This window comes from Coccomyxa subellipsoidea (assembly GCF_000258705.1).
Source record: "Coccomyxa subellipsoidea C-169, whole genome shotgun sequence".
Classification (NCBI taxonomy): Eukaryota; Viridiplantae; Chlorophyta; class Trebouxiophyceae; family Coccomyxaceae; genus Coccomyxa; species Coccomyxa subellipsoidea.
The window spans coordinates 216,552-238,878 of record NW_005178022.1 but is presented as its reverse complement, the minus strand read 5'-3'; the positions used below and the strand labels follow the sequence as shown (position 1 = coordinate 238,878).

Below are 22,327 nucleotides of genomic sequence, written 5' to 3'. Positions count from 1 at the left end.
GTGACGAAAAGGAAGGGCTGCCTGGGGACCAGTGCCGAGGCATTTCAGGTTTTGATAGAGCCTTAGCCCGGAGAAACAAGCATGACAGCCATCAATATCACGGCAATCAATGTGCTCGACAACCCGACGCTCTTCATTAACCCTTTCCAATTTGAGATACAGTATGAGTGCCTCCAAGACTTGCAACATGGTGAGTCCGCAGTGGCATTGTTGTTGGCTTCTTATCTGTGGAGGCACTGCATTGGTGTCACAACCTTTCTGACGGCTTCACATCCATCTGGGGCAGACCTGGACTTCTTGCATGTCAGTTTGGCATCATTTGCACTTGTGGGGATGCCTCCCATCAGTATGAAATATTTGGAGTTCTGTAACACCGTGCTTCTGGAAGCCTGTACTGGGAACTTTGACAAGCGACCGGCTGCGAGACTGAAACTTCCTGAGAAGCTCTCTTTATGATGCAGACTTGGAATGGAAATTGACGTATGTTGGATCTGCTGAGTCTGAGAAGTACGATCAAGAGCTGGATAGCGTGCTGGTGGGACCTGTGGTGCGAGGACAGTACCGTTTCATCTTCCAGGTAACGAATGGTCTGCAACTTCAGACCCCTCTGGCCTGTGTGAAGTTGGCTCATTGCATTCGCCTAGTGTGTCGTGAGAAGAGGGTGTCATATATTAGATTGTTCCACCTTGAACACGCTTGCCAGCTGTGAAGTCAAGGAGATTGCTGGCTTGTCAGGATCCTGTTCAGCAGTGGGGCATGTGAGAGCGTGCTTGGGAGATACCTAACAGCACTGACCTGTACCTGCATGTTCCACGAGGGTAACCTGCAGAAAAGGGACTTGCAGTCTATGAGGCTGCTGATTCAGGAAAAAAAACTCTGAAGGTTTGGGTATCCTGCAGGCTGACCCGCCTGACCACAGCAAGTTGCCACAGGATGACATTGTCGGGGTGACAGTCCTCCTGCTGACCTGCAGCTACCAGTCAAAGGTGCGCAACCATCCTGTCACCATCCTGATTCGTGGGCCTTCGGCTTCTGAGCAGTGCACACCTCCCTGTGGACACATCAGCGTATTCATGCTGACCTGTGATTGGCCAATTGGGATTGCTTGTTGATCTGCTGTGCGCTTGCATTATGCACCCTTTGCCATCCTGATGAGTCCAGTCAGGTCACTGAAGTCTATGCAGATCGACAGTGCCTCTCGTCTGCATGACTCATTGTGCAAGCTAGAGTTAGTAATCACGTGGCAGACCCAATTTCCGCCGTGGCTGAAGCTCATGCTCTGCTGCCCACAGGAGTTCATCAGGGTGGGATATTATGTCAACAACGAGTACATGGAGGAGGAGCTGAGGGAAACACCTCCTGAGAAGGCGCAAATTGACAGGTCAGTTGCCCACTGGGTGGCATCAATGTTCCCGCTCCACTCATCCTCTGGCGCTTCTGCCGATGCTTCTGAATCTGATTAGGCATGCGCTTGCTCCTGATTGTGCATGCGGGTGCAACGTTTTCGCTTGCTGCTTGGCGCATTTTGGTAGTTTGTGCCTTCGAATCCTCCTTCGCTCTGCTTTACAGCATGGGAGGTTGTGGATCCTGCGGCAACTGTTAAGACTACATTCTATTGGTCCATAGATTGCACCATTCGGTGAGACCTTTTTTCAGGGGACCGTATATACGTCCGAATATACGGTCATACTGTATTAAAATATACGAAATACGGTCAGAAACGGCCTATTTTGGCCCAAAACACCGAATATACGACAACATATTCACCTTATGCCGAATGGCCAAAATCAGTATGGTGCGACTATGTATTGGTCCTAGGAAGCACCTGTCAGGGCAAGTCACTTCACTCCAGACTCCAGACATTGGTGTTGGCGCAACACAGCTTAACGTTCGACCTCTGTGGGTCTCGCAGGCTGTCACGGAGCATACTCGCAGACAAGCCGAGGGTCACGCGCTTCCCAGTGGAATTTGACCCAGTCGAGGCAGTGCCGGTCATGGCGGGAGAGGGGCAGCCAGAGGGCAATGGAGGGGATGCGATGTTCACTGGCATGCAGCAGGACTTCCAACAGGGGCTAGACCTGCAGCAGCAGCAGCAGCAGCAGCAGCAGGGATTCATGCAGGAGCAGCAGCCTTCTATGTTTGGTGCACAAGTTGCAGGCGCGGTTGACATGGAGGCCTGATTAGCTGTGCCGGAGCAGCATGTACGACTGAGTGACAGCAGGAGTATAATTTGAGGAAATCACACGGCAGAAGCAGCAGTGAAGCTCATGATGCACATGCGCTGGGCAACACATGAGATTTGAAGGGGATTGTCTTGCATTGTGGTATAGAAGCAAGCTGAGCGGCAGATTGTGTTTGGATCCGGCGCGCAGTGGAGGTCTTTTCTCTTGCCTTGCGATGTCAGGAAGATACAAGAAGCGTGCAGCCAGGATTAAACTGCTTTCCGGCTACGACATTGTGTCCGCGGCCAGACGATCATAGCAGAGTTGACTTGAAACGATAAAAGAGATGAAGGAGCTTGTAAAGTACTGAGCTCTCCTTGCGTGAAGAGTGGCCAGTGATTAAGCCAATCTCTTGTACTCATGTCATGACTGATCAGCCAATCTTTGTCACATGCACGCCACATGCATTGCACGGCATCTCGATTCTATACTATAGAATTTATAGCTTTCAAAAGGGCAAAACACTGCACAAGTACGAATATTTGGGGTGAACACTTTCTTTCTCACGAAGATAGTGCTTGTTCCCGAAAGGAGTTTGTGTGGAAAGGCATTGACTTCTGAGAAGGGCACAGAAAGTGGGTTGGAGCTACGACAATATTCTTGCCTGATAAACAATTCGTCAGAGACAGATACGGCTGAAAATATAGAACGCTATGGTGGTGTCTCCCAATGATCCTCGCATTGATCAGGTTGGCTTTGCCAAACTGCTGGGAGATGGTTTCGAACTGTGTGCCAAGAAGTACGAGATTGTGATTGGCAGGCATTCGAAAAGCTCAACGGTTGACGTTGTTCTTGGTAAGTCTACAATTGTGCTCTGTATATTGATTCTGTTCTATTCTTTCACTAACGCTTTTCGTGCTTTCTTCCTCCAGCTTTCAGAAATTAGATTCACCTGAGATGGCTTTGTCGATTGCAGGGGACAACATGAACATATCCAGGCAGCACGCAAAAATTCTGTACAACTTCTCCAGAGGTGAGTTTCCCTGTGTCTGCCAGGGTGCTACTGAGAAAGCAACACCTCAGCCATCAGTGCTGCGCAGCTTCTATCGAAAATTGTGAGATTTAGCAATGATAATCTGTATATACACCTGATTGGTTTGCCGTGGAAACCAGCACATGACACTCCTGTAGGCTTTCACACCCGCCACAGTTCTGTGGAAGGCCTCAGGGTCCAGGGACAGGGCATGCCAGGGGACTCCAGCCATCTGCATTGTTATCTTGACATTCATTGGGTATGGGTATTCCTGCAGGCGTGTGGGAGCTGCATGTGCTGGGCAAGAATGGGGTCACTGTTGAAGGGACGTTGCATACGCCCAGCTCTCCCCCAGTCGTGCTGCGCTCACAGGACCTCATCCAAATCGCTGACCGTTCCCTCTACTTCCTGCTGCCGCGCCAGCAGCAGCAGTGGTGCGGACGCGCTGTCAAATCCTCATCTGACATCTAAATAATATCATGAGACAGAGTACATTCTCTGGCGAGGCAGCCCTTTCTTCCATCTTCTGGCGCTTGCTCTACCTTGGTATCTGCCTTTTCCTTTCTTATTCCTCGGTGAGTCAGGCTCAGCTGATGAGATGCCAGAATGGATGCTGCTGATACTGATACGAATAATAGATTATGCGTGTACGGGAGTAAAATTGGCCATTTCTGCAGCAGCATGCTGGAAGAGTCCCAAGCATTTTATTGGTCCAGGCAGCGCGTGCTGCAAATGTTACATACTGGGATGCAATACACTGAGAGCAAGTGAGACTTGCTACGATCATTCCGTTCTCTACCTCGTATAATGCAGAATGCAGACCTGTCGGGAGTTTTGAGACTACAGAGCCCATGATACCAATGAGCCATAGGTGGCTCCCAGTAGGTCTTTATTTGCAATCTTCAAGAACAAATAGAAGAGGCCGTATACTGATAAATTATCTTCCTGTATTGCGTGCAGGGCATCTCCCCAGAAAGCGGACCCCCCAGCTGCCAGGTCAGCGACGCCGGCCGCCAGCTCACTGGTGCCAGCTCAGCAGCACGCCGCGCTGCCACCTGGCGCTGGGTCAGCACACAGCGTGGTGCAACAACTCGCGGCGTCCCTGCCACTGTCCCAGCAGCAGGCCATGGTGCGCTCCTCCATTCACTGCTGCTGCTTCAATTTGCACATTGTAGCGCTTGACCCAAAATACCCATTTTATCATAACTCACGGTAAACATGTTCCTGCAGGGCTTCCTCGCTCTCTCACAACCTTTATGTGCATTCCCGCAACCCCAAATCTTTACCAGGAAAATGGCCTATGTTTATTGCAAGTTACTTACTTTATGATCACGCAAGCTGCTTCCCGCACCACTTAGTATCAGACTTTCCCGCAGGCTCAAAACAAATTTATTGGGGGTTTTAATTTCAGCGCTACAGTGTTGGTTGTACCATGTGCTCCCGCTGTGTGTCGCACCTCCGCTCATGAACTTTAATGCGTGGCATTGTCTTATGCGGAAGTGCACCTCCGACACACATTGTGTATATCTTTGCGGCAGGCCCTGAGGGAGATTGTCGACCTGTTTTGTGCATGGCAGCAAGCCTGGTGCTATTTAATGGGAGGCTTGGGGCTGAAATATTTCTTGCTATGTGAGATGCCTCATTCTGGGGATGAGAGATGCTCAAGGTATTGGCTGCTCACGTGCAGGTGCAGCGGGCTCATCAGCTCTTGCAACAGCAGCAGCAGAGATCGATGACTAATCAATCGCAGCTGACACACCAGTCACATGCGTTCCCTGGCCAAACCCAGCAGGGCAGTTGGGTGAGGGACTCAAAGTCTCTGACTATTTTCTGGTGTCAGGGCACTCAATTGGCATGCCTCTCTGCTTGGTGTGCTCTATATCAACATCACTATTCTTGCACTATTCTTACCGGCGTCTGGGGCCCTGGCTGACGGGGACTGTACAAATAATGGGCACCGTGCCCCCGGTTGCTTGGGTCCTGCTTGGGTCTGACAAGTCCAATTGGGATTAGGATATTTGGCAGCCTTTACCTGCAGTCTGTCTGGCCTCTGCAGGAAGAGCGTGTTGAGTAATGATGTCTGCATCTCTTGGTTGCTGTGAGAATTGTTCTGGGCAAGAGAGCTTCTCTGTAACGTTTGGCAGATCAAGAAGTGCGAGGAGGTTCGTCTAAAAATCTTCTCAGAACAACTTTTACAGAATAACTCATTTGGAACTGCAGGGCTATGCGGCAGAGATGTCGGCGCTGCACTGGTCTGGTCAGGGACTGTTCGTATGCCTAGGAAACATATGTCACGCCAAGAGGTGCTCTGCAGGTGGCCCAAGGACAGCCGCACACAGGCCCACCGGCACATGGAACGGCAAACCAAACGCATGCGCCGGAGCAGCCTTATTCTGCCAGCCAAGCTGCGCAGAATTTGGTACCTCAGGACCAGGCACAGGCAATGGAGACGGACGGCTCATGAGGACATAAATTATTGACTACAGCATGTTTGCCATTTTGGAGGGTTGTCTCGTCAGGGCGTGATTGTCCAGCGTCGTCTTTAAAGCTGTGGATTGTATTTGGTGGATCTGCTTGTCAGAAAGCTACGTGGCGGTGCTTCAATGATGGCCTTGGCTCTGCCATTGATTTGACGACATCGGGGTGAACTGCGCATGTGAACTATCTAATGGATGACCATTTATCCATGAAAGAGTCCAACCGGAGTCTTGTTTCCGAAACAAGAGAGAGTCTCTGTCAAACCCACGGCCTGGCCAGGCAGCAAAATGCTGTGACAATCAAAGAGGATATTGAGCTTTTGAATGAAATATCATCTTTTATCCCAATCATCTGAAAATCAGGATCCATAGCAGCATGGCATGTGGGGTCATGCAAAGCTTGACTGTTCTACCTAGTTAGTAGTAGTTACCTAGTAGTAACTAGTTAGTATAGTAATTACCCCCACCCACGGGGACCTGGCACGTGCCTTCACGTGCGATGAAATGTTCACCTTCCCTCTTTCGGTCAATCATTCTCCTCCTCAAAGTGTCATGCACGAGTGACTCGTTAACGTTTATTCATGAACGCGCCATTGACTAATGCACTCGACACGAAAGCTTGTGCCTCCAGCTCCGTGCTCATGGCTGGGGCGCTGTCAATATCCACCTCTAGAGGGATGGCTGGCATGATCTTGACTCCCGGGATGGCTGGCATGCTGCATGGTGCGCACCCTCACTTCCAACATTCCCACGGTCCTTGCCCATTGTGGCATGCACACCTTCGCCATTGCCGGCCCTCTCTGCACTGCTCCACTCTCTTCACTACTCCACCATTCAGGCGACCTGCCGTGTATACAGCAAATTCTACCTCCAATGCAAACGCCACCTCGTCACCCCACCCTCCGAGCCCTCTATTTCCAAGCTTTCCGCCCTCCTAGCCTCGAGCTCCCCTCTTTCCAGGGGTCTTCTTACAAAGCGCCGGACGCAACGTGCCCTTCGCCCCTCGGTGCGCCCTGCTTCTTTCTCGAGCCCGCCTCAGCGCCGCCCTGATCACTATAGTTGCTATCACCGCCTCTAGCGCTTCCGGGCAGCCCACCCCACTACGCCCTCCGGGACCCCGGCCGCCCGCCCTCCGCCACTTCTGGTGTCGCCCCCACCCCTGCGACGCTCCACCCGACAATGCCGCCTGCCCTCAACTTTCCCTTTTGATGAGGTGATGTCCTCTGCGCGGGCCCCCGGCTGCGCCCGTACGCACTTGGCAGGGGTCCCCCCCGGGGTCTCCTGTTTTGCGTTCCTTCTTTCTTTCTCTCTTTCTTTCTTTCTTCCTCTTCTTCTTCTTTCTTTCTTGACATGGCGACGTCTCCTCAAATCGCTAGCATTCTCACATTTTTATGACAATGTACGTGAACAATGGGGATTTTGGACTATCTGGAACAATATTTCCACGTCTGAACAGATGCAGTTGGCCTCCCTTCCCAGCTCACTGGGTTGCCTTACCATTCTCTTCTTTGTATTTTACTGCACGTTTTGCAATCTGATTTGTGGGACGCCTATAAACCGTCCTGCATTGCGCAGGCTTTGGATTGATCAGAAGAGCACATCACCGATCTCAGGGCCTGACTACCAATCATAGACTTCTCCAAGAAGGTCGGCTTCACCGGATGCACGTTATTGAATGTTTTCTTATATTCACTTTCCCGATGACAACTACTCGTTAGCCAACAGGCCCCTGTTGTGCAAGCACCGGCCTTGGCCACACCAGTAGACTTGAGCCCAATCGTGCTTCCACACAGGTTGATCAGATCAACATAAACCTACAAACAGTGCCCAGCTCAAGCATGCACTGACATTATATTGGCAGCAATTGCCTATCTGCCTTCTCTAAATTTTCCCAAAGTGCACTTCAGAGATCCTTGTTTGGACGGGCAACCATTCAAGGACCAGACGAATAAAACCAACCCTGCACCTGCTAATGGCTGTCGGCTACAAACCAAAAGCAAAACCTAACAGGGTTCATGCATGCGCATATCACCGCACCAGACACACCCCATCCTCACTTTTGCAAGAACGCTTTCATCCTTCAAGCAAATCCATAAATCATACATTAGCAACAATGCTGCTGGCACCCAAGGAGACACACCGATTAGGCATGTCTCCAATTAATGTACCCCACAAATTGTGGTTCAAACCCATGCAGACCAGCCCATAGCTCTCTCAGCAGCCAGGCAAGGCAGCCAGGCTAGGGGCAGGATAGGAAAGCAATGCAGAGGACAAATGTATTTCTTAAGAGTAACGCTCCACAGTCTCCAGCGTGCCGTCTCGGCAAACGGAAGCCCAATCATGAATCCGCTGCAGCTCGCTGTCCGCTCGCAATAGCTCCCCCTCTGCCGCCTTGCCTGCAGCCCAAAATTGCAGCAGTTCAGTACCGAGCTCAGTCCCCAGCAAAATTGCAAAGTATCCTGGCTGGATTGAAGGTCACTCCCAGCATCCCCTAAACAGGTGGAAAGCAAATTCCTTGCAGCAGAACAAAGACTCCTCGAAGCACCCCGTGGGACTTTCACAAGCTGCTGCACACGCTCTTGCGCACTTGATGCAAGCCTGGCTTGAGGCCTTGTCTTCAAGCAAAGGGCAGGCTACAAGTGCAGGCTGGATTGAGCTTGCATAAATTCCGCAAAGAATTTCTTGAAAGCGCCGAGTGATGGACACGACTCACCATGCGACGGATCCGTTGCCTCTGCGCTGCGCCGCCTTTTGGAGGCACTCTCTTCCGGGCAGCTTCCGGGAAGGCCAGCGGCAGCTTCCTCCAGCTGCTCGAGCGGAGGCAACGCCTCATCCGGGTCGTCCGCGTCACACAGTGCGGTGCCAAAGTCCTCGCATAGAACCATGCTCAGAGAGCCGTGGCTCAGAGACCGGACCGAGGCATCGCCCCGGGACGACGCGCCTTCTGCGCCGCCAAATCTGGCTGCGTCGCCTGATGTAGCACCGTGGCCGGATTTGGCAAGACCTGCGTCATTGTCTGTATTCATGAGTGACATCTATGGTATCCTCTTGTGGCCATTTAAAGGGGCCGTAAAGAAAATCAGGCACAGTAAAGACTGGATTCGCATGCAAATTCCACTCTGTGTAGCAGGCCATAGAGCCATGTGAGCCCAATTGTGTCTGTCAGAAGCAGTCAGCATACCTCTACAGTAGCCCTCAAATAGGCAAAAATTGGTAAGGCTTTAGAAGGCCTTTGAGCAAGACACCAACCTGCGAAGCACGATTGGGCGGCGGTTGTGGTGGCGGCTGAGCGCATGCTTTCGGCATCGGAGGCTGAGACCAGAACTGGCTCAGACTGCGCTAGTGACGCCGCGCTCGCATGCTGCGCGCTTTGCAGCGCTGGCAGCGTTTGACTTTTCTGCACTACCGAGCTGGCTTCTGCTGCCTCGCCTGCGCACAGATCAGCCGCCGACATAAAGACAGCCTGGCTTCCCAAATAATGCGCACTGAGCTCTGCCTGCCAGCGAGGTGAAGAGATCAAGGTCTTAGGATACTTCGTGGCAATCCTGGCAGTCTCCTCCTCCACTATGTTATGTCATAAAAGATAGCACCAAATATTCAAGGGTGCTTCCCCGACACATGCCTGTACATATCGGTGCCTCTGCTGGCTCCAGCTGGCCACAGCAGCGGTCGACGGCTCCCCGTAAACGGGTCTCGGTGGCGGCGGCAACTGCCACGGCAGCTTCCGAGCAGCTGCGAGCCTCCCTTTCACCGCCTGTCCTCTGCGGCGCTCCAGCATCTGCAGCACTGCTCATGGCTGAGTCATGCACAGCTGCCATGTCCGAAACTGCTCCCCCCTCAACTGTTGCCTGTGGTTGCTCGGTCCCCGCTGCTGCTGCTGCTGAGGGCGTTACTTGCTGCGCTGAATCGTCGGCTGGTTGACAGGACGAGTGGTCCAGGAGAGAGGGTGTTGGCGCGCAGGAGAGTGACAGGTCGTTCAGAGGCGTTCCTGCATCATCGTCCGATTCCACCGCCAGCCGGTCTGACGTGGGAGGGAACGCTGCTGGATTGAGCGCCCGCGCATCCAGGCAGCTCTTGTAGAACTGCCAGCACACCAAAAATCCATCAGCACTCGGAGCCCTTTTCTTACCAATTTGTCAAAATGCACTCCCACTTCGTCGTAATCTTTTCGAACAGGTTCGACAGAATGGCAAATATGATCCCACCATTCCTGCGAGGTGAATTCATGTCAATTTGGCACATCCAGGTCCACTAAAGTCCACTGTTGCAAAAGCAAACACAGAGGGCCAGAGCTAAAGTCTGACAGCACAAGAGCTAGCATCAGCTTACTCAGCGCACACGACACTCCAGTGTACAACTCGTGATTGTCTGCCAAGATCCTCTCCAGCAGACTTAAACCAGCGCTGTAGCCAGGAAACCTGGTGTAGGACTTTTGCCTGCCGGTACATGCATGGACACATGACATAAATTCTGTGGCCGGCGCCGCGCACCTGGCGGACGGCGTTCCATTGCCCGTCGGCGAGGCAGACCTGGGGCCGTTTCTGGCGCACGAAGGCGTAGGCCTCCTGGGGGCTCATGCCCAGCTCGCGCACCAGGTAGCATATCACCAGCGTCGTGCTGCGGCCACGCCCAGCCTTGCAGTGCACGTAAGTCACCTCCCCAGCCGCCGCTTGCTCTGCGCGCATGCATCACAGCATTCAAAGAAAGCCCATGCTTGCGCACAGCGGAATTGCAGAACTATGTGGGTCTGAGGCAGCAAGGGACTGCAAGTGCCGTAGGCTTTGCAGGTGGAACTCGCTCTGATCCCTGGTAGGTGGGACGCAATCCTGGGCTTCCACTACGATTGCCTGCCCCGCCTTGTACAATACATCATTCTCTCGTGCTCCCAGTGTCCTTAAAATGTTTGATGGCCCGTAAGAGACCAAGATAGGCACAAATTTCTCGACCAGCATCCCCGCCTGATACGCCCACCACTTTCATGCTGCTGCCTCACCTGCAATGAACTGCACTCCGCGGTGCAGGTCCTTCACTGGCGGCGCGTAGAGGTAGTCCACCGTGGGAATGTGCAGGTGGCTGATGCCAATTTCCTGCGCACAGAACTTGCAAGCCTGAACACAACAGCTCAGGCATGCTCCCACAGGTTACACTCTATAAACTCTGGACACTGATGCGCGAAGGAAGCAAACGCAGGATGTAATCACCTTGTACTGCTCGGAGGATATAAACACTTCGAAGTCCTCATTGAGCGTGACAACAGCGCGAACGCCCTGAGGCAGGCAGCAATAGGTTCGATTGGTCTGTGCACAAGGTTGGAACTTGATGGACCAAATCGTCCCATGAGTCTGCAGTTCTTACAGCATGGCGGTGGTGAGTTTGGAAACTGTCCGAGACGATAGTAGTTCATCACACCTTGTCCTGGAACGTTTCCAGCATGGATGCAAAGGGGAGGGCGCCCAAGATGACGTGCTGCACAGCAAGCAAAGCACAGTGAGTAGTGGTCAGAATTAAGTGCCAGATTTCAGGCAGGATTTTCTACACTGCTATTTATTAATAAGATGCAGAATCCCTTGAGCACCGCTTCCTTGTGGAAATAATCTTTGACCTTGGTTGAGGAACCTAGGCATGGTGTGACTAGTCACGGAATCGGACATGTTCACACTTGTCAACTTACGATTGAGGTGGACGTTGTTATGCGATTCTTTAACAGGCGGTGATTCTGACCAATCGACAGTAGTGATGAGGAAGCCCTGAAAGACCTACCTCTGTAATTTTATCCCACCAGTGCCAGTTGTCCTGCAACCTATTCCTTGCAAGATTATAGAGAATAGATGGGTATAACGCAAATCGTGCTGTCAGTGACGCTGCTCCCTTGACCGTCTCTGTCAAGGTCAGGCCTCCTCCCAGGACAGACGCTTCTGCAGGCATGGCAGAAGCGTCCACCTCGCTAACAACTATGTCCCCTGCCGTGGTAGTAATCGCCGAAATGTGCACTTTTAAAGGGCTAAACACTAGGCTGAGCGAAAATACCAGGACCAGTCAGAAGGATCGAGCAACACTCCAAACCAGCATTATGGCGTCGGTGTGTAATGCGATCTGCCCATTGAGAAAACTCAAATTTTGCTAGACCCTGATTGCAGAATTCAGCGGTGAATAGCGAGGAGGTGTGAAGGACTACTGTACTGCTGCGCACGGAGCAGGCAACGCCATATGGAGACCGACCCTGCATTTGAATCAGCATGCAAGCGTACATTCAACGTGCAGCCCTCAACATTGCACGATCTCACAGATCATTATGCCCCACTGAAAAATTTCGATGAAACTGGATGTACTTGGGGGCATGCAGACTTGTTAAGAGCTGAATATTGATCTTTTGCTTCCTCAGATCGTCAAATGAAAGGGGGCTCAGGCCTGCCTGTGTTGCTTGGAGTGCTGCTAATTGCGACGCGTACTGTCAAAAGTATCAACCTTGATGTATCTGGGGAAGAGATTGCCTCACAGGTACGCACCTTCAGACACACCTAACCTAAACGTTTTCAATCCCTAGCGATATGAATAAATTCCCTGTGGTGCGCGATTGCAGCTTTTACATCTGGCGACTTTCACCGACGATCCAAACCCTGCGGTGACACGGATCGTCTTCACGGAGAATGATCTGCTTGCTCGAGGGTAAGCCCTAGTACTGATCCGTTGACCGACATATCTTCAGAACATATAACCCTCTGTCCTTCTCTATGAATTTTATGTCGCACTTTGTCGCACACATTTTAATGAGGTAAGGACTGATACTCGGGGAAGCTAACTATGCTATGGTCATTTGCAGGTATGTGAAGGAGCTTATGACAGCCGCTGGCCTGACAATTCGTGAGGACCCCATGGGAAACATCTTTGGCCGCTGGGAGGGCAGCGATCCTGACGCAGGTGCCCGACTTGCCCACAGTGCCTATTTCACATCTCTAGTTTCGCCGCATCCTGCTCCCATTGTAGCAACATCTGGCCTGGCATGTCAGCGTCACGTCCCAGTCAAATGATTCACAGACGGACCTGTCTGTGCTCCATCAAAACTTGAGAGTCTTCCTAGCGCCATGTGAGAGTCCCAAAAGTGTAGAGTTCCGGAGTTCAACTCGCATGCTGAGCACAACCACGCCTTGTGTGGATACGATGCGCTCGAGAGGCTCAGGGCGGTGACTGAAGGTGGCGACTAACCAGGCAAGCCGGTGCCTGAACAGGCGCGGTGATGTCAGGGTCGCACGCCGATGCGATCCCCCTGGCGGGGGCGTACGACGGAACCCTGGGGGTCATCGGCCCGATAGCGGCGGTGGCGGCTCTGCGCAAAGCCGGCTTCCAGCCACGCGCGCCGATCGACGTGCTCATGTTCACCAGCGAGGAGCCCACGCGCTTCGGCCTTGGCTGCATCGGCAGGTGCGCGCCGGCCGCAGTCTCTGTTTTTCCATCACCCTCCTCACGTGCCTCCAGGCAGGGGTTCTGGAGATGCCCCTACATGGACGCAGTTGCGATCTTGTCTTGGCAGAGAAATGCAGGTGGAGGACACCACAGAGATGGGAGATTTTAGTTGTGGTGGGAGAAGTTGCTGATGGACCTGCATTTGCGCCTGCTGCGTTTGAGATGACGAGGGGCGGCAGCACTCTCTTGAGGTTCCTTTACAGAAGTCCTGAGGGATCAGCGGCAGTAGCTGTCACTTATGGCAATCATCCTGTCCTCAGAGCTGGTCTGCAGAAAGTTTCACTCTACAAGTTCTGGCTTCAGGGTATTTTGAAGACCCCCAAATGTGCTATGCAGCCGGGGCATGGCAGGGGAGCTGACGGCGGCGCTCCTGGATGAGAAGCTGGATGTGAATGGGACGTCCTTCCTGGAGGCCAGCACTGCGGCAGGCTACGGCGGCAGCACCCACCAGGTCTGCTTGCACCATACTCTCCGAATGCCTGCCTGCCAGTTTTGAATTCAAATACGCAACATGAGAATGGATCAGTTTGTATACGTCCCATCATGGGCGCAGATACAGCTTGTAAACAGAGGCTGCACCGCTGGGTTTGTGACGGTTCCGAGCAGCGCAGTCTTAGCAGCACGCAGTACAGCGAATTCACTCGCGGTTGAAACTTACTAGGCCTGGCTGCTTCAAGATGAGCAAAGTTGTATTTGATTGCAATTGCGCCTTGCGATAACAGGAGATCCTGGACGGCACCCTGGTCAAGGAGGGGGCAGTCAAAGCATTCGTGGAGCTGCACATTGAGCAGGTTGACCCTAGCTTCTGTATCCTTGCCCATAAGGCAAGGGCGTTGAGGCCTAAACTCAGGGCAGGGCGGAGTTGTTTGCATTGATACTGCACGCATTGCATGCTTGTGCTGAGCAAAGCGTCCTTGATGTCAACAGCTTGGGCAGAAGCTAGGTCGCCGGTTATCTTTCGGGAGTTGCCTGCCTAGGCTCCAGAGGTTGCGTATCAACAGGCAAAATGTGTTTCAAATGATGTGTTGCTGCAGATTGAACCACTTTGCAATTTTACAAAATCAGGCGTTGAGTTGTCCACAATGTGTTTGCATTCTCTTCTGAAACTTCTCCTGGAATTTGAGATTTTATAACTGTGGACAGGGGCCGCTGCTGGAGGCGGAGGGAACGCAGCTCGGGATCGTGACGGCCATCGCGGCTCCTGCTGCGCTGCGCGTGTTCTTCTCGGGAGACGGCGGCCACGCGGGCGCGCTGCTCATGCCCTACAGGTGCGCAGGTCAGGGTGTCCATAAGTTGACAATTAGAATCCCTTTGAAGAGATGTCAGCAAGAAAGCAGCAAGATGCAGGCATTGGGGGGGTCAAAGATTAGGGACAACACGCGGGCACGCTGCTCGTGCCCTACAGGTGCGCATGATGAATGTCTTGGTTGAACAAGAAAAGTGCTAGCACAGCAGGGGTTGATGGCGCTACAGGTGTGCCAGTCGGGTGATGCTGGGTTTACAAGGTCACTCCATATTGGGACATTTTGTGATCTTGTGTGCCTGAGATATATCATTGAATCTCAGCTCAGTAAGCTAAGAGGCAAGCCTGCATGTACCATAAGTTGCTTGACATGCCTCCCTGTGATTTGCCAAGAGGCCCTCAACTGTTGATAGGCTGAAGATTGTCTTACATTGCACTGCTCCTTTTCGGCCAATTGACTTCAAGTCCATTTGCCTTTGCAATCCCTTGGCCTGATGAAATACATGCTGCCCAGAGAGATGGTGTGATGAATGAACCCAAGGGTGATCAGAAACAAATCCATCAGGGTCGATTGGTCTTTAATCCTTGTGCAGGAATGATGCGGGCCTGGCGGCTGCTGAGGTGGCGCTGGCCGTGGAGGCATCGGTGCTGGAAACCGGCGCCATCGACGCCGTCGGCACCACCGGTATCTATTGCTCATCCACACTCGGTCCTCCTACTCCCCACCCTGCGAATTCCTGCACCATAGCATGCCGATCTCGGCAAAGATCCTTAGAGCATAGCAGCATGCAGGGATGTTGCTAGGAAGCTTTGCCCTGGCGACAAGTCACTTCTCTGCATGATATGCGCCCGAATTCACATGTTTCAGGAGACCATGCACCCATGCAGAAGTGTAGGTGAAAGGGCCGGACAATGGGAAATTGAGACGTTCGCTGCATAGATGCGACTACAATGTCAGATATTCACGTTTGCTGTGCTGGCGGCAGGGCTGTTTGAGATCGGCCCCAACACCGTGAACAGCGTGCCGCGCGAGGCCAAGCTGGAAATCGACATCCGCGATATCGACGCCGCGCGCCGTGACGCCATCGTGGCATCTGTCCTCAAGGTACGGCCCCAGGGGTTTCTTAAGGGCGCATGGGGTATTTATTTCCACCAGGGGTTGAATGCCTGTGGCCACCTCTCTGGGCTCTGCCATGAGTGTGGGTGCACGGCAGCAGTCTGCCCAAAGGGATTGCACCTGCTCCCTTGTAGACATTGTGGCCTCCAGGCTTGCAGGAGGGCTCTGATGTGGGGAAGCGGGTGCACAGCCTGCATGGCAGGCTGTGCACAGCGTGCTCCTTGCGAATTGTTTGAAGCGAGTCGAGAGATTCTGGATCGCCAGAGCAGTGATCCAGTTGTAAATATTTCAGCCACCGTGACTCATGTTGACTCATGTTGAGCACTCTGTCCTGCAAATGGCTTTGCACAGTATCGCACGTGCCAACCCCATTACCTCAGTCACCGTCCCAGAGAGTCCAAGGTGCAGCCTGCTGACGAGGTACATGCAACGTCTGTCACAGATCTTCCCGCTTGTTAAACTCGCTTGACTCGAGCGAGGCCGGTTTACATGCGGGCGCGCGCATGTATGGACGATCTGAAATGTCAAGCCATGTTCTGTGTGCAGACAGTGGAGGAGGTGGCTGCCAGGCGCAAGGTGAGGCACCGAGTGGAGATGATCAACCAGGACGCTCCTGCCACCTGCAGCGACCAGGTTACGCCATCTCACTGACACACCACAGTCCTTCTGAAAGCCCCTCCACTTTCTCCCGTGCCTCGTTCAACTTTCAAACCATCCTTGCCGGAAACCGAAGCGTTGAGCGCCCTCGAGCCTGGGGATCTAGAGCGGGCGCTCTTCAGAGCCTGACAGTTTCCCATGCATTGCAGTGCAACACGCACAAGCATGTGAAGCTTTCTGTGCAGTCTTAGACTGCCGTGGCTGCGACATGCGCGCTCAGTCCAGGGCTTGGACGAATCTTCTGTCAGCGAGAACAAAGTAGCGCTGTTAAAAGTCAGACATGCATTGACACATGCTTCTTGGTGGGTGCTGCAGGTTATTAGTGCAGCCGCAGAGGCGGCAGAGGAGCTGGGAGTGAGCCACAAGCGAATGGTCAGCCGAGCATACCACGACTCCCTTTTCATGGCGCGCTTCGCCCCCACCGGCATGATCTTCATCCCCTGCCGCAACGGCTGGAGCCACCGTCCCGACGAGTTCGCGACCCCTGGGGACATTGAAAGGGGCATCAAAGCGCTGGCGCTGACCCTTGCCAAGCTCGCCGGCAGCGCCAACGCTGTGCACTCTGAGCTGTAAATTTAATGCCCTTAATGTCCTAGGTTATTGACCCCTTAAAAAGACTGGTCAGCAGAATTCTATGAGAATTAATACTTTTCCTACTGTACCATCGACGCAGCCGCCGCGCATTCCCAGCTCTGATGACTAATTAACCTCGGAGACCAGTGACAGGGGAAGGAAAAAGATTATTTATTCAGTCCTACGTGGGAGGGGGTATTAAAGAGTACTTGATGATCTTTTGACATCCCCTTCGAGGGTGTTATGGTGATGTTGGGCTCGTAAAGGTGACAGACCCCTGACTGTCTGGTGATTTCAATTCAGCTGCTCACACATTAGATCTACATCTAGAACACTGCCATTTGGGAAGTGCTACAGACATCAGCCCTAGTAAGCCTACTGCAGTTGCCAGCTGGGGAACACCGTCAAGTTGACCAATAAGGGTCACACCCTTTTTTATGCTGTCTCATGATGCAGCGCGCCATTGCATGCAAGTCATTGTTTCTGGTCAAAATGGTTCCTGACATGCAGGAAGTTGATAATATTATTGATTAATCCAACATTGTTAAATAAGTGCTGTTACATGTACACCGCCTTTGCAGCTGCCACTGTCAATCAGGGGGGGTTGCTTTGCATATGGTGAATAGCTGTGCAGCCGCTATGCAAGTCTCAAAATTTGCGCATGGTCTGCAAGACAAGTAAAATTTTCCATTCAAAAGTGCAAGTAGGAATACAACACACATGTGCACAAGCCTTCTCTTCTCTGTAGGGTGCATTAGGATATGGAGCTTGTCAGGGTGGATAACAATAGGCAGCTTGTCAGGCCAGGCTAGTAGTACTACTAGTGCTCCATACTATCTATGGCCCGTTTTCCACCTACTGCCAAATACGGTCTCAGGCTGACTAGTCAGTACTGTGCATTGCTGGATCTAGAAGCGCATACTTTGTGTCTCAATGGCACACTGTCAGCGCAGGGACCACAACTTATTATTATTATTACATTTACGAGACCCATTTACGAGACCTTGTGGGAGCCACCTGAGGCTCATTGGTGTTGCAGGCAGTCTGTCACTGCGCATCTACATATCACATACTTCTTAAGTGTCTGCGCATTCCGTCAGAACATGGCAACCTTAATACTGCTCAGGTCCAGAAATGCATGCAAACAAGGTTGGTGCCGATCCAAATAGCTAAAGATCGTCTGAGTGACACCGAGCACATCAGTCAAGGATGGGCTGCCTTCTTGTCTTAGCAGAATCTGTACACATCAGACTTTGCAAACGTTCTACACCAGGTAAAGCTATATCGCGAGGTCTCAACACTACCTCTTGATCAGCTTCTGATGCTCCTCCCTTCTGCACTGACGGCAGCTCAGGCGTCCCTCTGCCTCCCAGCACGCCACGCGATGGTTTACTGTTGCTTTCCACTCGTGCAATTCACCCCCGAGCTCACTGACATGCTGCCACCACATCACGAGATTACTAAAGGCGGCAACCTGATCAGGTCGCTTGTCACCGTTGCGCGTGGGGTGCCACTGCGCGGCAACCTCCGGCGCCTTCACAGCCAAAGAATTGCATGGGCACACTGAAAGCCCAGAGCAGAAGGGGCAACCACGTCCCAGGCTTGTGCGATGTGCAATTCTTGCACTCCACTCATGGGCATGGGTGCACCCAGGAGGGGCGTTCTTGCGTTCATGGCACACCCACACCGCCTTTCTCTTACTGCCGCTGGTGACCTTGACAAGATCAAGGTGCTCATTCTTTGTGGGGTGCAGCTGCGCGACCAACTCTGGGTGCTCATCCTTGAGCAGGCCCCGCTTTGCAGCATTTCTTGGATTGTTTAGTTGTGCGCAGTCTGGACAGCCACTGCCAGCACTCCTGTCTGACACAGTGGCTAGCCATGCACCATGAAGGGAGCACACCCAGGACACCTTCCTATGGGAGCTGACGCCAATCTGCTCAGGATCCAAGCCTTCATTGCCTGCGTAGTCCCATTGCGCCATCAAGTCAGGCTGTGTGGCTGCCAACGAGCTGCATCTGCAGATGCTTCGCCCAGAGCAGAAGGGGCAGCCTGTTGGGTTGCCTGCCCTTGTGCGACTATTTGGCGTTGCTTCCCATTCATGCACAGTGCCGCATGATGAGCAGGCCTCTGGGCACAGCCACACAGCTTTGGCGGCGGACCCAGAAGTGAAGTCTTCTGGCCTCCTTTCGCCATTCTTGGCGGGGTGCCACTGGCGGGCGAGCTCTGGGTGAGTCTCTGCAAGTGAATGCTTTTGAGGCCGTGAAATGCTCTGTGACACTGCTAATGCGGCTGCACCACAACAAGAAAGAGAATGAGCCCCAGGCCATCCGTCTTGCCGCTTTCACAGGTACACAACAGTACGGATAAATCCCATGCAGTCATATTAATGTCTTCCGTGCCGACACAATCATACCATTCTTGCTAATGAGGGTTGTGCTGCATCTGCCTGATCTGAGACAGCAGGATCTACCAGCTGCTTGGCCTGCAGAACCCACGCAAACATCAGTCCAGAACAATTGTTCCCAGTATTCCAATCATAATTTGCAGGATATACCACTTAAGAATATCGCACCGAGGTGTCGTGGGAAGGAAGCAGCGGGAAGTTCTGTCAATGTCCTTGAGCTCAATCCTAAAAATTTCTTAATGAGCAGCATTTTGTTGTCTCCAAACTTTGGAATTCTTCGAAGAAAATGTGTGCGGAAGCATGATCGGGAGTATGCGAGCACAATTGGATTGTGTCACGAAGAATGAGCACGTGGAGCCCATGTGGTGCATATGCATGCATGTGACCTTTGTGCAGAGAGCTCTGCTATCCCCCGATACACTGCTTGTCATACGGTCTGGCAGGTCTTAAATTGTAGTAATTCATGTAGCAGATGCCGTGATAGTGTTACTGCTTCTGCTGCAGCTGAGGCATTGCATAGATTTCAAGTCGACTCAATCATCGCGCGGGATTCTGAGTCCTCCGGAGTCCTTGCAAATGCTCTCAAAAGTTGTCAATCGGCGCATGGCATGCATGCAATTGCGAGTCTGCGCAAGCTTTTTCCAAAGGTTTCCTTCAGACACCTGCACTGTAATTAGACTGTAAATGAACTCTTGATTACACAGGAAGGCCACTAGCTATAGCTAATGGCTCTTCCTTCCTAGCTAGGAGGGAAGCAAGAACGAGATCAAAATAACTATCCCCCAACTATCAGAATCTATAGACTATCACTAGCTAGCTAGCTATGAAAAATATGCAAAATAGGCAATGTCAAATTTCTGGCACTCCATGAAGTGCTGCATGGTCTCAAATAAATTCTCAGGGTCTGCAGGGTGTTTCTATCAGACTGCACAGCGCTCCAAGACTAGGTGGCTCTCGTCCCCAATCACACGCTATTCACAAGGTAAGCAGTAACGCTCATCGCTGGCATAGGATAGCACGTGCTGCGTGCCAGTGTCTCACTAGCACGCCACAAGTCATCGTAGAGATCAAGACATTATGCATGAGCTGATGAGAGTCCTCTTGCACTAATGGCGCACATCCAAATGTGCAGCATGAACCATGGAACTGGCCAGGGCTGACACCAGTAGCGTCTAATTGCGCTCCGTAGTTCAGTCCACAAATTTACTGCTGAACATGCCGCATAAGAAACCGCTTGGGCTCTTTGAAATTCACTGGCGCAAAGTCCGCCCTCGGTAAATCGCGGTAAGGGAGAAAGATAGACCTAGAGGTGACTGCAAGCGACACGCTGGGAGACAGGGCTGCGTTGCGAGTTGTGCAATGATTGGTGAGACTGAGGACTATCTCTTGATAAGCTCCGGCAGCTCCTCCCTTCTGCACTGACGGCAGCTCAAGCGTCCCTCAGCCTCCCAGGTAAGCACACGACCATCAAGTCTTGCTTTCCACTCATGCACTTCACCCGTCAGCTCACTGACATGCTGCCACAACACAATCAAATTGCTGTAAGCGCCAACATCATGAGGCCGCTTGTCACCATTGCGAGTGGGGTGCCACTGCGCGGCAACCTCCGGCGCCTTCACAGCCAAAGAGTTGCACGGGCAGACCTTTAAACCAGAGCAGAAAGGGCAACCACGTCCCAGGCTAGTGCGGCTAGCAATCTCAGCAAGCCACTCATGGGCATGGGTGCATCTAGGAGGGGCATTCTTGCGTTCATGGCACACCCACACCGCCTTCCTCTTACTGCCGCTGGTGACCTTGTCAAGGTCAAGGTGCTCATTCTTTGTGGGGTGCAGCTGCGCGACCAGCTCTGGGTGCTCAACCTTGAGCAGGCCCCGCTTTACAGCATTTCTTGGATTGTTTAGTTGTGCGCAGTCTGGACAGCCACTGCCAGCACTCCTGTCTCGCACAATGGCTAGCCATGTGCCATGCTCGGGGCACATCCAGGACACCCTTTCATGGGAAAATATGCCGATCTGCTTGGGATCCCGGCCCTCATTGCTTGCATAGTCCCATTGTGCCATCAGGTCAGGCCGCTTAGCTGCCAAAGAGCTGCAGACGCAGACGCGGCGACCTGAGCAGAAGGGGCAGCCTGTTGGGTTGCCTGCCTTTGTGCAATCTTTGATCACGGCCTGCCATTCATGCACACTGCCGCACGATGAGCAGTTCTCCAAGCACAGCCACCAGTTTTTGACATTGCTTCCAGCAGTGAAGTCTTCGGGCCTTCTGTTGCCGCTCTTGGTGGGGTGCCACTTGTGGGCAAGCTCCGGGTGAGATTCTGCAAGTGATAGCTTCTTTGGCCGTTGAACGCTCTCTGAAACTGCTGATGCGCCTGCATCACAGAAAGAAAGAGGTTAAAACTTTCAGGCGACTTGTCCTGGTTCTGACAGAAATTCCTTTGTGAAGAGGATTACACGGAATATAGTTTTACTTCTGCTGGCATATCATACCTTGATTACGGACAGGGCCCCTGCTGCTGCATGTGCTTGATCTGAGACAGAAGATAGGTTGGGTCCCTGCCCCGCAAACCCATACGAACAATTTCTTCATACGGAAGATGGTGCATGTCATCTCTGCAATTTAATATCCTGCAGTAATCAAGATCGCACCGAGCCTTTGCGGGAAGGGGGCAGCGGAGTGTCCTTTTGACGTCAACGTCCATAGGCTCAATGCTGAAAGTTCTTTATACAGCAACATTGTTGACGTCAGTTCGTAGGGTACCGTCTTAGTTTATGGAAGCACGATCGGGACAATGCGGCATCAGTCTTCCTTGTCTGAGCCCAGCAGAAGATTGATCTCTAGGCTACCATTCAGCCTACATTGAGCACGTGGAGCCCATGTGCCGCATTGGACCTCGAGGACTTTGCCAAGTCACAAGATTGCTTTCGGCAATTTTGCCATGCTTGTTCTTGGGCAGCAGGCTTGGCAGCAGCAGTTAATAGCCGCGCAAAATACCATAGTGGACCATCTTGGCACTCTGAGTCCAAAGACTTCTTGACTCAACTTGACTCACCTTCAAGGCCCGGAGGCCTAGGCCTAGCCGCAGTGACATCAGTTGTGCAAACAACGGATCCACATTTCCATGCATATGATGTAATTATCGCCTCATCCACAAGTGATATGCTCTAGTCTAGCGTTTCGAAACGCTTCTAAAGCATGGGAAG

At 52.4% G+C, this 22,327-nt stretch overlaps 4 protein-coding genes across 4 annotated transcripts; 3 read left to right on the top strand and 1 right to left on the bottom strand.

Annotated features, from left to right (window-relative positions):
- Nucleotides 1-81: 81 nt before the first annotated feature.
- COCSUDRAFT_20133 (anti-silence-domain-containing protein) lies at nucleotides 82-2,180 on the top strand (the record flags this gene model as incomplete). Its single annotated transcript, XM_005643328.1, has 5 exons — nucleotides 82-190; nucleotides 462-577; nucleotides 900-986; nucleotides 1,293-1,381; nucleotides 1,913-2,180. The coding sequence occupies 5 exons, from the start codon at nucleotides 82-84 to the stop codon at nucleotides 2,178-2,180; spliced, it is 669 nt and encodes a 222-aa protein (XP_005643385.1).
- A 695-nt stretch (nucleotides 2,181-2,875) lies between these two features.
- COCSUDRAFT_45003 (hypothetical protein) lies at nucleotides 2,876-5,659 on the top strand (the record flags this gene model as incomplete). The annotated part of the gene is made up of 5 exons (XM_005643327.1): nucleotides 2,876-3,017; nucleotides 3,139-3,195; nucleotides 3,473-3,629; nucleotides 4,156-4,324; nucleotides 5,510-5,659. The coding sequence occupies 5 exons, from the start codon at nucleotides 2,876-2,878 to the stop codon at nucleotides 5,657-5,659; spliced, it is 675 nt and encodes a 224-aa protein (XP_005643384.1).
- A 4,503-nt stretch (nucleotides 5,660-10,162) lies between these two features.
- Nucleotides 10,163-11,522, bottom strand: COCSUDRAFT_6933 (phosphatases II; the record flags this gene model as incomplete). Its single annotated transcript, XM_005643326.1, has 5 exons — nucleotides 10,163-10,347; nucleotides 10,666-10,759; nucleotides 10,874-10,939; nucleotides 11,082-11,138; nucleotides 11,433-11,522. Coding segments are annotated over 5 exons (492 nt in total), but the record flags the coding sequence as incomplete, so codon positions are not given.
- Nucleotides 11,523-11,941: 419 nt separating this feature from the next.
- Nucleotides 11,942-17,283, top strand: COCSUDRAFT_26081 (N-carbamyl-L-amino acid amidohydrolase). The gene is made up of 11 exons (XM_005643325.1): nucleotides 11,942-12,170; nucleotides 12,253-12,338; nucleotides 12,493-12,590; nucleotides 12,899-13,091; nucleotides 13,470-13,584; nucleotides 13,859-13,924; nucleotides 14,277-14,401; nucleotides 14,970-15,061; nucleotides 15,363-15,481; nucleotides 16,040-16,126; nucleotides 16,466-17,283. The coding sequence occupies exons 1-11, from the start codon at nucleotides 12,063-12,065 to the stop codon at nucleotides 16,721-16,723; spliced, it is 1,347 nt and encodes a 448-aa protein (XP_005643382.1). The 5' UTR covers nucleotides 11,942-12,062; the 3' UTR covers nucleotides 16,724-17,283.
- The last annotated feature ends 5,044 nt before the right edge of the window (nucleotides 17,284-22,327 follow it).